Genomic DNA, 12,882 nt, shown 5'->3' on the forward strand with positions numbered 1-12,882 from the left:
CGACTTCGCTCGCAGTTCGCGCCGCACTCGACCGTCCTAGAGACGATGTCGACGATGCCGAAGAAGAAACGGAGACCGAGAGCGACATCGATGTCGACACGGACTCGGAGGCCGAGACAGAGTCGGACGTGAGCTCAGACGCGGAGTCGGACTGGAGCTGCGAGAGCTGTTCGAGTATCGCGTCATTCAGCACGCTGGAGTCGCCGTGGTCGTCTTGAAGGCCGCCCACCTTCATCGTCGCTGGTCGCAAGGAAGAGTGTACGATTTTTGGGTTTGCAGTAGACGGCATTTATTCTTTATGACATTAACACTAACTTATTCACTTCGAAAGTTCACCTACCTCTCCTGTATTTTCTCCTGTTGTTGTATGAGGGTTTGAGGTCGCCCCGCACTGTTTGTATTATGATTATGCCACATTATGATGTTACGACTATATGATTATGCCAAGAATTTCACGATCTTTATGATCTTTACCCATCGTTTTCTATTCGTGAATCCGAAGAGCAAGAGGACGAAGAGACGTACAAGGTGTCGAGCAGAAATGGTCTACGAGTCGGACGTACGCTCTCCGTACAGAACCTTCTTGCCCCACTGCACTAGACGTCCTTCCGAATCTCCGACAGTCCTGTAGAGCCCCGCAAGACGCTCATTCCATTGTGTCTTCAGTATAGACGAGAAGGGTTCGTGAACAATTCGGGCGGCCGCTGAGGCAGGGGCTGGGTGTGCGGATGGTGGTGTGATCAGCTGGATGGATAATGTGTGCATGCTGCACGTCGGCGATGAATCTATCAGCTCAGCGAAGATATTATTGGATGACTCGTACTGACTCTCTACGGTGCTTTTCTGTTCTACCCAAGTTGGCTAGGGTTCAGACCGAGAATGTACCAAAGTTGCGGGAGATAGCAGCACCGACTCACCTCGTTTGAATGAGGTTCGAGAATCCATAGTAGAACTAAAGCGCCCCAGTCAAAAACCAGAATGTTTCTTAAGAGCTGATGAACGTACCCCTCCCGCGACAAGTGCCCCAGAGAGAGGACCGAGTACGAAAGACATGGTCAAAGAAAGTAAAGTGTGCAACTGAGCCAACACGCATGAGCTCGTTTACTACCGGCGCCACGTGGACGGCTTCTTGGCAGTGGCGGTGGCGTATGCTACTGTTCACATCGAACGGGGTACGAGATACGAGAAAATGTTATTGGCAGACTCTGGCAGACTGAGTAGGTGAAATCGTCGGTTTTTATAGCACATCAAAAGCCCAAGAAACCCATATAACACGTACAGACCAGATAAAACCCAGTGAGACGCAGTACATATAAGTATACCTTTAAATATCGTCACAATTCGTTTTCCACTCTGTTCTCTTACCCCTACGGCCATACTAAATCCCAAACTTTATATTGAGCCGAAATATAACTCTTTCAAGGGCAGAAGGTGATCTGAGGAGATAATATTTTGGTCATTATGGAGGTCATTACCCGGAAGATGGTCAGAACTTACAGTGTAGTCAGCCAAGAGGGCAGAGTCACAGGTCCAGAGAGCAGTTCCGGAAGACTCGTCGTAAGCATAAGCGTAAGCGTCGGGGCAGTTGCCCTTGAAGTAGTCGTAGTGGAGGACACCAGAAGGAGGGCACGTCGCAGCAGTGTCGTGGCTCCCAGTGCAGCAGTAGGGAGAGTTGGCTAAATGGAATGATTGATGAGTGTCAACTTGAGTCATAGACGAAGTCTGAGATACGTACCGGGGTCTGGAGAGAGACCAGCCTGGCAAGCGCTCCTGCAGCCAACAGGGAAACCAGAGCTGTCCCAGGGACCTTGAATGTCCGAGGGGCCTAAAGATGACGAGTATGTAAGAGAAGGAAAATTTGCTATGGATAGAACGCGGCTCACAGTTGGGACCAAGATCAACCGGACATGAGCCAACGCCGCATCCTTTGTTGTTGTCAATACGCATGGGCAGATTGTAACCATCAACGAGGGAAACTAGTCGTTATGTGTAAGCATAAATATACAAAAAAAATGGCCATGCAGCAGTCGTACCATCGTAGTTGTCCGGAACACCGGCAACGTTGCTCAGTGTAAATTCGGCGACTGTGGCCGGAGGGACACCGGTACCAGTGTGAGGATCACAGAGAAGACCGCCATTGCAACCACCATCGAGGCATGAGTTGGGACCAGGATTGGTGCTGAAGTCGCAGTCGCGACGACCCTTGAATTAAATCTTATCAGTGCTATATTGAGGACCCGTAAGAGGGAGCTTCGCATACCCAGATGCGGCCAGCCCGCCAGTTGTCGGGGACAGAGAAGGATACCGCGGTGTACTACGAACCAAATGGTTAGTAAAACTATGGTGATAACGTACTAAGACATGGACGTACTGAATCTGCTTGCCATCCGGTTGCCTGAGATGGCACGGCTGTGCCGGCAGTCAAGTCGGTGAACAACTAGACAGGAGCCAGCTGTTAGATGGCATAGGACTAAAGTAGCGTAACAGAGTATAACATACAGCGGGCCAGATGGTGAATGGGCAAGCGTTATAGACCGTGAAAGTGCGCGCAAAGGCACCAGAAGTCGAGGCAAGAGCCGTGACGGCGGAGACAGTGATGAACTTCATTGCGACAACCTGAGACGAAGGGAAGAGCTGTTCCAAGAAAGATGCTGAGAGTCGAAGGGAGTTCGATAGCCAACAAGTCTATGAAAGCCTACCATTTTATATCAAAATTTGCATGTTATGAATGGGTTGACTTCCCCCTGACGGTTCAATGTCCATGCTGTTACACTGATTGAAGCCTGAGCGGCATCTTTGCTAGCACAAGGTCCCGTAGAGCATAGTGGTCTCAGCAGGTCGAGGAGCGCCAAGTAAACCTTCTGTGGATCGATTCGGAAAGTCTTGGCTTCTTCAAGCAGATCAGCATGCGGCAAGAGGTCCAGAGTGTTGGGTCGGAAGGTAGAACGTAGTGGTGGTCAGGAACTCGAAGAGGACTGCAGCCTAATAGCGGTGATTATGGAAGCCGGCAGTCTCCGTTCTCTTGGCCTGAGATCAGCTTCGGCTCTCCCCATCCCTCTCATTGTTCTTTCTCTCTCCCTGCGCCGACTCCTTCAGGATACCTGTCAGTAAGCATAGGCTGATTGAGAACGACGTTTCAACCCTCACATTTTGTTTCCATCTTGACAAAGACGCTCTGCTCGCTTTCATCCCGAGTCTTTATCTCTGACTGCTACAGGACAGCTCAGAGGTGCGTGAAACGGATATCTTGAACCATATGGTCTCACAGCGGACGATCTCGCTCGAGGAATAAGATTAATGCTTTTCTGGTCAACTGTTCAGTGCACCAGATGGGATTGCTGATGGTCCAGACGATATCAATCCGAATATAACGCACGTTGCGTCCAATGCCATACGACCATCACTGCTTCCAACGGATAGGCAACTCTGTATCAAGTAGAATTATCGGACTCTCCAGCGGAATATCCGTCCCTGTATTTCCTGATATACCTGTCGACTATAGCTCTCGGATTAGAGATTGCCTAGGGGATGGTCAAAACAAAGCTTGAAAGTGCGACAGAGTACCAACACAACACATATCGCCCGAAATTTCTCATTGTACGATTCCTCGAGAGGGAGCTAGCATGCAGGCTTGGTACCTTCTGTTCTCCATTCAGGTTTTGATGTCATTTTGCCAGCGCACACAGGATAGTAGACTGTTCCTATCTGACGGCTGGCATCCGCGAGGACAATACCCAGGTGAGTCCGATGTGTCATGCCTTCAATTGGGCGTTAGAATGTGCTACCACAAACTCAAAGTGATAGCATGCTAGTCTGGGTCATACAGTTTCACCGCCAGGCACCTAGATCTTCTTGGACCATGTCTGGTGTTGATTCTCCGTGCTGGACAGACGTGATATGTCGAGTCTGCGTCCCGTCTTGGTGCCTTTTCCTGCCTCATGCTCACGAACTTTGCACATGCTCCTCCATCTAGAGGTTGATCCTGTACTTTGTAAATATACGACAAGTTGTGCCTGTAGTTTGATGGTCGATTAAAGGTATTGGCCTCTATAGGTGTACGGGGATCGAAGGTCGAAATGTTGCGGTCTCTCGAGACATGTCAGTGGATTATTATCACCCAACTCCTCCCCGGTTCAGCGCTCCAGCGCTAAAACATACCTAGAAGTGCCCACTCAGCGGAGTTATTACGGAACGAACATTCTATCCTCGAGGTTCGCATACGATAATGGGCAAGGCTCTCCCACGTTTGTTACACCGTCTTACACAAAGCTCCATAGACAACAACATATATCGTACGAATTACAAGCATATGTCAATCGAACACTATGGGACCATCAATCCTTCCTTGAAATCTCTGGTATCGTTCGCAAAACCCACGACCTCAACCTCGTTCCCTCCTCCTCCAGCTCCTTGAACGCATCTCACATGAGATAGTAAGGTGATGACAAGAAAACACCGGGAAAATTGATCTGTCCTCCATCAACACGTCACGCTCACTTCCAATACCCCTGATACTGCTGTTGCTGTTGCTGCTGTGGCGGCGGTGGCGTCGCATACTGTCCCTGGTTCTGATATCCGCCCTGCTGATACTGCTGAGGTGGTTGTGGCGTCCCGCCATACTGAGGCTGTTGTGATTGATAATTGACCGGTGGTGGTGGGGGCGGTAACATACCGCTCCCTTGCCTGGCCGGAGCCTGCTGCTGCTGATATGACTGTGGTTGCTGGTACGGTGATTGAGCAGATGGTGGAGGCGGGTATGACCCCTGACGGATTGGTTGTTGAGGCGGAGGAGGTCGGGGTGCGGAATATGGTGACGAGGCATTACTTGGCGCCGTCGCGAATGATGAGAGAGAGCCTAGACTGGCGTAGGGATCATGTGTTGGCGGGGGCGAAGATGAGTACGAGTGGGGAGATTGACCTGGAGGAGGTGGCGGCGGAGGGAGACCCCCGCCGTACATTGATGATCGTTGCTGCTGTGATTGAGAGGGAGGAGGAGCCGAGTAATTCTGAGGTGGCGGTGGCGCACTTCCATACGCTGACGGTGGCGGTGGCGTGGCGGTGGACCACGAAGGAGGGGGAGGAGGTGGAAGTGCGGGTGTTCCTCTGGTTGGAGTCCCGTTTCCGTTCATACTAAGGGAGGCAAAAGAGGTCTCTAAACCTGCGCGGGCAGAAGGAGGGAGTGGAGGTTTGGGAGGTGGGGAGACGGGTGTAGATGGCGAAGAGAGACGTTGCTGTGTTGCTGCTTGAGAGGCGATGTTTTCACGTTCGCGGTTACGGGACGTCACGAATTCGCGCACATTCTGCTGGAGAGCTGAAGAGAGCGAAGAAAGCTCAGAGTAGAATTGTAGTCCCTTGCTGTAGATATGGATATGAGGTTAGTCGACTGATGAGATATGAGTGGATGAGGGAGAATGGCTTACGCCAGTCCGTCTCGAACTTCCATGTATCCGTCTCGAGCACGGGAGAATCTTCGTACGGCTTCCTTCTTCCTTCGCTCCCGTTCGTCCCATTTCCTGGCACCATCACCTCTGCCAGCGAGGTCCTTCAGTCCCTTCCACAGGGTGGTGACTTCCTGTAAAGCGAGCTGTTGCTGATGAACGGATTGGCCTAGTCGTTGCTGATATGGGCGGAACTTCTCTAGCTCAGTAGCGAAAAGTGTAGGCTCGACGTTGGGATTGCGGCGATTCAAGAGCAGAAGGTGCGAGACATCGTCGGCTTGAATCTGTACCAGGAGGTTTCAGTCGGTTATCTCTATGGAATCTATCGAGTAAAACGCACCTTGTCCTTCAGGTCCTTGAGGGTTTGCTCTCGCTCCCTCTCGATCTTGTTCAACCTGCCCAACCTCTCGTCAATTTCCTCCACAAATTGCGCGATCTTATGTCTCTCCTCATCATCCCTCTCCATGTCCAGATCTAACAAGCTCTCCCTCCTATTATGTCCGGCCTTCACACTGTCCTTGAACACCGCTTCGACCTGTTCCTCTGAGAGCAGCAATCCAATATCCATCACCACCTCAGACCACAATGCCCTGACCTGCTCGTCGCTCGCGCCCGCCGCAGTCCAAGCCTGCCAATGGCTCTTCAAATCCGCTCTAAAGCTCTTGGTGTACCCAGCACTAGGCGCCTGTGTGAAGAGATGATCATACTTGACCCTCATAGCCTCACAATCCTTCGACTCGATCTCGAGCTCCCGTTCGACGCTCTCCAGTTCCTTCTGCACATCCTGTCGCACCTTTGTCAACCTCTCCATCAAGACGTCGACGCTCTCCCGCTCTTCAATCAGGGCAATATCCTCCCTGAATCTCCTCACGTCCGGCGGAATCTCGTCTTCTCCGGTTACGCCACCCTCTACCATAGCCTTGAACCTGCCCAAACCAGCCTTCACGCCCAGCGAATCGATCACACTTCTCATTTCCGCTGCTACCTCCTCCGCTTTCTCCACCTCACCTCTGACAAGCTTCGCTTTCTCCTCTGAGTAGACACTCGCAGATTCATGCACGCTCAACGGGATAAGCCTGATAAACAGGTCACTCCCGATGACCTTCTGCACCTCGGGTGTCCCGTAAACCTCTTGGATAGGTATTGCCTCCGCGACAGCCAACTTGTCTACGGCGGGTAAGGTCTCCGGGGCGGGGAGTACTGCGTTATAGATCATATCGTTCTCGCGCTGGGCTTCGGCGCGTCGTTCGGAGCAGAGAGCAAGGTGGGCTTTGGTGAGGTCGAGCAGAGTGGTGCCAGCATCAGGCGGAAGGTTGGGAGACATTGGTGGAAGGAATATAGAGGCGAAAGAGCTCGCAGTGCGGTTCGCCTCTTTGGCCAGGGATTCAGCGAGGTTAAAGCGGACGAGGGCTTCGCCGTGTTTGCCGGCAGCTGCGTCTGCGAGACCGCGATAGTAATGCATTATAGACGTGAAGTGTTTCGCTTTAGACTAGATAACTCGTTCGTCAACATTTTTGAGCCTTCACCCACGAAACAGAATGTGTGACGTACTTGGATGACTGTGACCCAATTCCGGTCAAAGATACCCTTGCCCATGAACTCCTTCACCTCCTCCGTCAACCCATTATACATTGTCGAAGCCTGCGACGCAATCTTAGACATCAACGCGTTTCCTTTCTTCTCGTCCCTGCATTTCTCCCAGAACACTTCCGTCGCCTGTGCTAGGATGATCCCGACGAGGAACTTGATGACTTCCCGACTGAGATCCGTCGATGGCGCATGGAGAAAGTTCTCGTTGATATAAGTGAGCATTCCGGCGCTGCACTTGAGGTAATAGAATGCACGCTTGAGACCTTCGGGATCCGAGCGGGATTGAGAGGCGGCGATGGCGGCGTGTGTGGCTGCGATTTGGAATATGATAGATGCTTTCTCGTAGGCAAGAGAGGTCTGGACGATGAGCTTCGCAGTGAACGCATCTCGCCACGGGAAGTTGACTCGTATCTCGGGAAATCTGAGCTCTAGTAGCTCTAGTTGTCCAAAATATTTGTACAGGAGATCGCGAGCTAGGGCAACAGTGATAGAACGATGAAGCAGTCAGTTATATTGGCTATCTGTGGGGGTACGACGCACCTGTTGTATCACTTCCAGCACCTCGTACGGCATCTTGTCTACACCGCTGTAGAGCAGCACATTCAGAGGCATAATTGTCTGGGTCTTCTCCATACGATTGACCTATCGCACTCCGTATTGGTGTCGTCCAGTCTACCTCCTCCGTTCCCTTCTTCGGGATAGATATGAGAGGAGATTGATATGCCATCCTAGAGCCTCTTCAAAGAGTATATCCTACGAAGGAACTAGACCAAGGCACAGAGCGTAGGAATTGTCGAAGTTCGTTAACAAAGAAGCCGTCAAGGGTTAAGTTCAGGCTTCTCAGGCGCCAAGGTTGGTTGACGCTCCTGGGTGCGGAGGGAGACATCACGGACCCACGGCCGCAGCACAGTACGGATATGTGGCGTTGATGTGGGCCACACTCACGAGCAATCCTCAATTTCTAAGTCCACCCCGGACAATATTAATATTATGGACGGTAGAGCTAGAGCTCAGTTTGAGAGCCCATTTATACCCAGAAAAACGGCGATGAAATGTAAGTTATTCCAACGGGCAACAGATAGAGAGGAGGAATCAATAAGTACAAAATACTATGAGGGAAGGGGAGGGACAAGGCTGGAAGGGCGGCTTCCATGAATACAATAGTATGACAAAATATTCAAAAGGTTTAAGGATAAGAATATGGCAGTCAGTTTGGGCCATATATACACAGTATACATGGTGCCACATTCAAATTCGAGTGTGGAAAAGGACAGATAAAAGAGCGTGCAAAAGATTCGAGATAATGTGACGCACAAGACAACACAGAGCAGGAAAAAAACACAAAAGACGAAGGCATCACAACGATATGACCAAGAGAAGACCAAAAATGATAAAAGAAAGAAAACAAAAGAGTGGACAGGCTAACAAACCCCAGATTAATATCCCGCATAACTCGGCGGCGGCTCATACGACGTCTGCCTGTCCGCCCTCAACTGATTCATCTCTCTCCTCAACGCCTCCACCTCCCCAATCAAGTTCCCCGGGGCTGTCTCTCTCGTCGGATTCGAGTCCGTGAAGCGACTTCCGCTGCCACTTGCGGTGCCGCTACCACTCCCACTTCCAGTACCAGTCCGCGAGTCCGTAGTCACACTACTACTCTCAGGGGCTCGATGGTGGCGAACCGCACGTCCTGCTGCAGCTGCTCGCGATGCAGGCGCATAAATCGTCCCCGGCGGCGCATTTGCATTCAACTCCCTCAACCTCGCGAGCTCTTTATCGGACAACGTCGTGTTTGACCCATAGGGATTATATAGGACTCCCGGTGTCGTTGATTCTGTCTGTTGGGTGTATTGTGACGGAGACGTGAGCGTTTCGCCCCGGGTCCCATTTGCGTCTTGGTGAGTTACTACAGTCGGATGGGTCAGACGGTCGGAAGGCGTCCCAGACGGGACAGGGACGAAGCCTGGTAATGTTGGGTGGTGGCCGTATGGCTCTGGTCTGGCTTCGTCCATGTCGAGCGGATGGGAGGTCTTCTGGGAACGTCGCCGGTGGAGGAACCAGGTGCCGAAGCCTATCAGAGCCGCAGCTGCCAGGCCACCGATGACGCCACCAGCAATAGCTCCAGCATTACTGCCTTTCGACGACGGTGAAGTACTGGGCGAGCTCGGGGAGGAAGGACTAGACCCTGATCCGCCATTTGTGACTGCGATGGTCGAGGATGCATTCAAGGTAAGCGCGAGAGGCGCAAATATCGCGCCTTGCGCAGGACTTGGATGTTCATCAGTCCATTGTTCGAGAACGTACGATTGCGTCGATAAACAGAGACGTACCTCGCAACACCAGAAGATACACCCCCCGTGCCTACATCGTAAACCAGCGGGAAGGCACCTGCACTGCTATTCGAGGCAGCTCTAGCGCGGACCAGCGAGATGATGTCGTTCCGGACATTGTTGTCAGTAGCCATGGCTGCAGCCCAAAGATCCCAACCTGTGTGAGTCCGGCGCGGGATGAGTCTCCGCCTTCAGAGGTCGCAGAGATAGGTACGCACTGGAGTAAGCATGACCCGTGTCCGTACTATCAATAGGTAGTCCAAACTTATTCCCTCCCGAAGATAACAATGATTGATAGGTGGTCGTCTGGCCATTCAGGATCTGCATCAAACGACCGAAAGTTCAGATCACATCGACAAGCGTGTGTAGCAGAACCTACGGATGAGTTCACGAGTCCAGTCCCGAGCAAAAGGTCTGCGTAAAGGTTGTATCCGAGCGAGAAAGAGTTAGAGGACCCGTATGTGGCCATCAAGCTGAAATTTGAGAACAGCGCCAGAGAAGACCATTGTGCGAACAGGCTTGATGCGGTGTTCTACAGTTTACAACGGTGCATGCAAATCGTGAGTAACAAAGTCCAGTAGCAGGAGCCGCTCGATGAGTAGGGAAATAAAGTATAACATACAGAGAATGAAGAGGCGTCATCGGAATTTCCAACAACGGACGCAATCTTGGACATCGCCTCGATTGCTATGATGCCTTTCACGGCGAGGTTGACCTGGTTGTTTTCGCTATTCGAGTCCGCGGATGTTCTGCGTAACACCATCAGGTCAGGAGATTTGATTCTTAAGGTAAATCGTTCAAACTTACTGCTGCGTCGTATGCAAGCTATTGTTGGTGCAGTAGTTCGCCCATGTCTTCAGGAGAGGATACTATAAATAGCAGGGAAGTCACATTAAAGCTCCAGGTCCAACACATGGAAATGATGGAACACGAACATAATAGTTTAGGAGGTTACCATTGCCAGTGAATCGCGCATGTGCATACGCCATGATAACCATATTGGCCGACTCTGCGACAAACCACAATGAGAATCCAGACAAATCTCGACATGAGGAGGACAGACGGGTACACACGTTCTAATCCTTCTTCTGCTAAGCTGCCCTGCGTGCTACCGTTTGCGACAGGATAATTGGAACCTGAGAAACCCGAGGAGATGTCGGACGTGAACCAAAAGATACATAGCAACATAGAAAATAGAGCGTACCTATGTCTGATGAGGCGAATTGATTGGTATACGCGGCATCATTTTGGAACCTGAGCAGTGGTTCCAATAGGAGACCACATATCGTGGCATCGATGTACAAGAGCATTGGGAATGCAGCGAACAGCGTCTCCACGGCGTTCACCCGCCTGCTCAAGATGATAAGTCAGTATGGTATGATGCGAGTGGGAGAGAAACGAAATATAGAAAGGAAGACGAACCTGTCACTCAGGCCGCCGATATTTTTCATGAACGCCATAGCATCCGTCGTGTTGAATTTACCATCAGAGCCTTCGGAGATTGTCAGCTCGATTCCACCGAGGACTTGACGTGCAGCTATCGAAACAAGGTCGGCGTAGTCTGAGGATATCTTCCCAGCGTCACCAAGGATCTTGTTGTCGAGGGCTTCAGCTCGGGTCCTGGCAGCACCAAAGTCGCTGAGGACGAAGTTGATCTATATACGAATATAAGAATCGTCAGCTGGGTCAAAATGTATACGTGAATATAAAGTTCGAACCAGGCTATCGTCATCGGTGAAATTAGTTTTGTAGTACAGACTACGAGACTGCTGTGCCCCGTGCAAGTCTGTGTAGCTGATGGCTGGGTCTCGAGTGTAACCAACCGCCCACACGATCGGATTCGAAGTGGAAGATATGGTTCCAAGGTCCTGAGCTGAGGTAAAAGTAAGTATTTGTCTCGCAAATCATGGCACACACCCACCTATCCCGTATACTGGAAATTTACTGAGATAATAGAAGGAAGTTGAGTACTGTGGCATCAAACGCGATGGGACCATTGTTAGACTTACCTGTTAATCGCACGGAAGGCGGTATCCGCCGTGTCCGCGAGGTTGCCCTGCTGGACAAACCTTCCTCGCGAGTTCGCGTCCGAGTCAGACTGCCATGTAACACCAGTACTCTACATGGCCAGATTTCACAATTAGGTAAAATCGAACAGAGCAATAGGGTCGGATGGCTTGCCTCATTTGCCGCGTAGTACATCGTACCCCACTCCGCTTGATCAGTTGTTTCGGTGAAGGTCTCCTGAGACTGGAGGGTGATTTTGTGGTAGAGCGCATTGGAATCAACCTTCGTGCTCCAAGTCACAGCATCATCGCGTTTGCCAGAATTCCACTCTGCGATGCATCACAGCAATGATCATCAGATGACAGCGAAGGAAGGATAGAAAAATAGACGCACCTGCAGAAATATCGGAGTACACCTGCAAGCTGTGCTCCGCTCCATCCGTTGATGACGCCTCCAGGTAGAGATAAGAAAAGGGAATGGATTGCCTTACCCAGTCATTGGGCTACGTGGCGACGCCGTCGACCTGTGAGACAAGCGAACAAGTAGATCTCAAAGCGCGACGCACCTCTATTGGGCTAAGAAATGTGATGTTGAGAGACATAGGACCAGCGGGTATCGTGAAAGTTGTTCGTGTAGGAGTAATAGTGACGGAATTAATATTTGTGCTATTTGTGGCGGTCAACGGGAAGTCGCCTAGCCACCGATATGCCACCTCATCGACTCTGAGCGGCAACGACAAGTTGAGCACAACGCGCAAGGGATACGGAGGAGACGAATCGTACCTCACATAACCAGCCCAGCCTAGGATTTGTCCCTGTACTTTGGGATGAGCACACAAGTATGATGGCTATGGAAACAAACGCACACTTGCGGGCCAGAAATCAGGCCAGTTGTTCAATGGGAGAGCTCCACTACCCGTCGCAGTTTCCCAACAGCTAAGATAAGGCGAGCGAACGGCGAGAGGAAAGGTTGCGGGCCAGAGAGGAGAATTCGACTGAGACTGTGCGAAAGTGGAAAGGAAAAGGAACGTTGGTGCCACAAACTTCACGAAGTTCGGGCGCCACATGTTGCGGTCGACTCGCTTCAAAGCACTGGACAAGACAGTTCGGCAAGATACCAAAGTATTAGAACAAACTTATCGAGACGGTGTGAGGAAGAGATGACGAGCAAAGGGGGGATTCAAAGGCCATGTCCCATCGCTGATCCGGGGGTCTCACGACTCCCTACTTTTGCCATCTCTTGATGGTAGTCGGACCCTGTATACGCATCACTCCCTAAAGGGCTAGGTACATACCCAGCGCTGCATCGAATGTTATGTATCAGTCAGATGCCTCGAACGGCTTGATGCACCGATTTTACACGGTCGGATTCGGTATGTCTATACACGTACCTTGCCCCAGTGCACTGCCAGGATGATCCCCCGCCCCGCCCAGCAAAATATTGTCACCCCAGAACCTTGAAACTTCAGGAGCACCTTAGAAGATGGTATCCCAGCTAAAGCTGCATGGCCTGTAGCT

The 12,882-nt window shown here is 51.2% G+C and overlaps 4 protein-coding genes across 4 annotated transcripts; all 4 read right to left on the reverse strand.

The window, feature by feature from the left end:
• Positions 1-546: 546 nt before the first annotated feature.
• Positions 547-1,053, reverse strand: STEHIDRAFT_56384 (uncharacterized protein; the record flags this gene model as incomplete). Its single annotated transcript, XM_007303173.1, has 4 exons — positions 547-766; positions 828-848; positions 918-952; positions 1,006-1,053. 4 exons carry the CDS (start codon positions 1,051-1,053, stop codon positions 547-549), a joined length of 324 nt encoding a protein of 107 aa, XP_007303235.1.
• Positions 1,054-1,175: 122 nt separating this feature from the next.
• STEHIDRAFT_78251 (Osmotin thaumatin-like protein) lies at positions 1,176-2,661 on the reverse strand. The gene is made up of 8 exons (XM_007303227.1): positions 2,500-2,661; positions 2,372-2,437; positions 2,261-2,314; positions 2,034-2,202; positions 1,884-1,976; positions 1,736-1,825; positions 1,498-1,676; positions 1,176-1,436 (listed from the first exon to the last, which is right to left on the reverse strand). The coding sequence occupies exons 1-8, from the start codon at positions 2,605-2,607 to the stop codon at positions 1,419-1,421; spliced, it is 777 nt and encodes a 258-aa protein (XP_007303289.1). The 5' UTR covers positions 2,608-2,661; the 3' UTR covers positions 1,176-1,418.
• A 1,832-nt stretch (positions 2,662-4,493) lies between these two features.
• STEHIDRAFT_96430 (BRO1-domain-containing protein) lies at positions 4,494-7,895 on the reverse strand (the record flags this gene model as incomplete). Its single annotated transcript, XM_007303560.1, has 5 exons — positions 7,569-7,895; positions 6,990-7,501; positions 5,779-6,927; positions 5,421-5,722; positions 4,494-5,355 (listed from the first exon to the last, which is right to left on the reverse strand). Exons 1-5 carry the CDS (start codon positions 7,753-7,755, stop codon positions 4,494-4,496), a joined length of 3,012 nt encoding a protein of 1,003 aa, XP_007303622.1. The 5' UTR covers positions 7,756-7,895.
• A 569-nt stretch (positions 7,896-8,464) lies between these two features.
• On the reverse strand, positions 8,465-12,431 carry STEHIDRAFT_130762 (uncharacterized protein; the record flags this gene model as incomplete). Its single annotated transcript, XM_007303561.1, has 18 exons — positions 8,465-9,296; positions 9,359-9,515; positions 9,577-9,679; positions 9,738-9,890; positions 9,981-10,107; positions 10,166-10,227; positions 10,294-10,367; positions 10,432-10,494; positions 10,563-10,708; positions 10,781-11,013; positions 11,077-11,231; positions 11,280-11,302; positions 11,368-11,477; positions 11,540-11,694; positions 11,759-11,867; positions 11,931-12,087; positions 12,148-12,179; positions 12,231-12,431. The coding sequence occupies 18 exons, from the start codon at positions 12,429-12,431 to the stop codon at positions 8,465-8,467; spliced, it is 2,892 nt and encodes a 963-aa protein (XP_007303623.1).
• Positions 12,432-12,882: the final 451 nt, after the last annotated feature.

This window comes from Stereum hirsutum, assembly GCF_000264905.1.
Source record: "Stereum hirsutum FP-91666 SS1 unplaced genomic scaffold STEHIscaffold_6, whole genome shotgun sequence".
Classification (NCBI taxonomy): domain Eukaryota; kingdom Fungi; phylum Basidiomycota; class Agaricomycetes; order Russulales; family Stereaceae; genus Stereum; species Stereum hirsutum.

Coding starts and splice junctions, on each gene's coding strand:
- STEHIDRAFT_78251 (XM_007303227.1), bottom strand. CDS start 2,607: ATGAAGTTCATCACTGTCTCCGCCGTCACGGCTCTTGCCTCGACTTCT. Junction 1,826..1,883: donor GGTTGATCTTGGTCCCAACT/GTGAGCCGCGTT, acceptor CGTCATCTTTAG/GCCCCTCGGACATTCAAGGT. Junction 1,677..1,735: donor TGGTCTCTCTCCAGACCCCG/GTACGTATCTCA, acceptor CATTCCATTTAG/CCAACTCTCCCTACTGCTGC.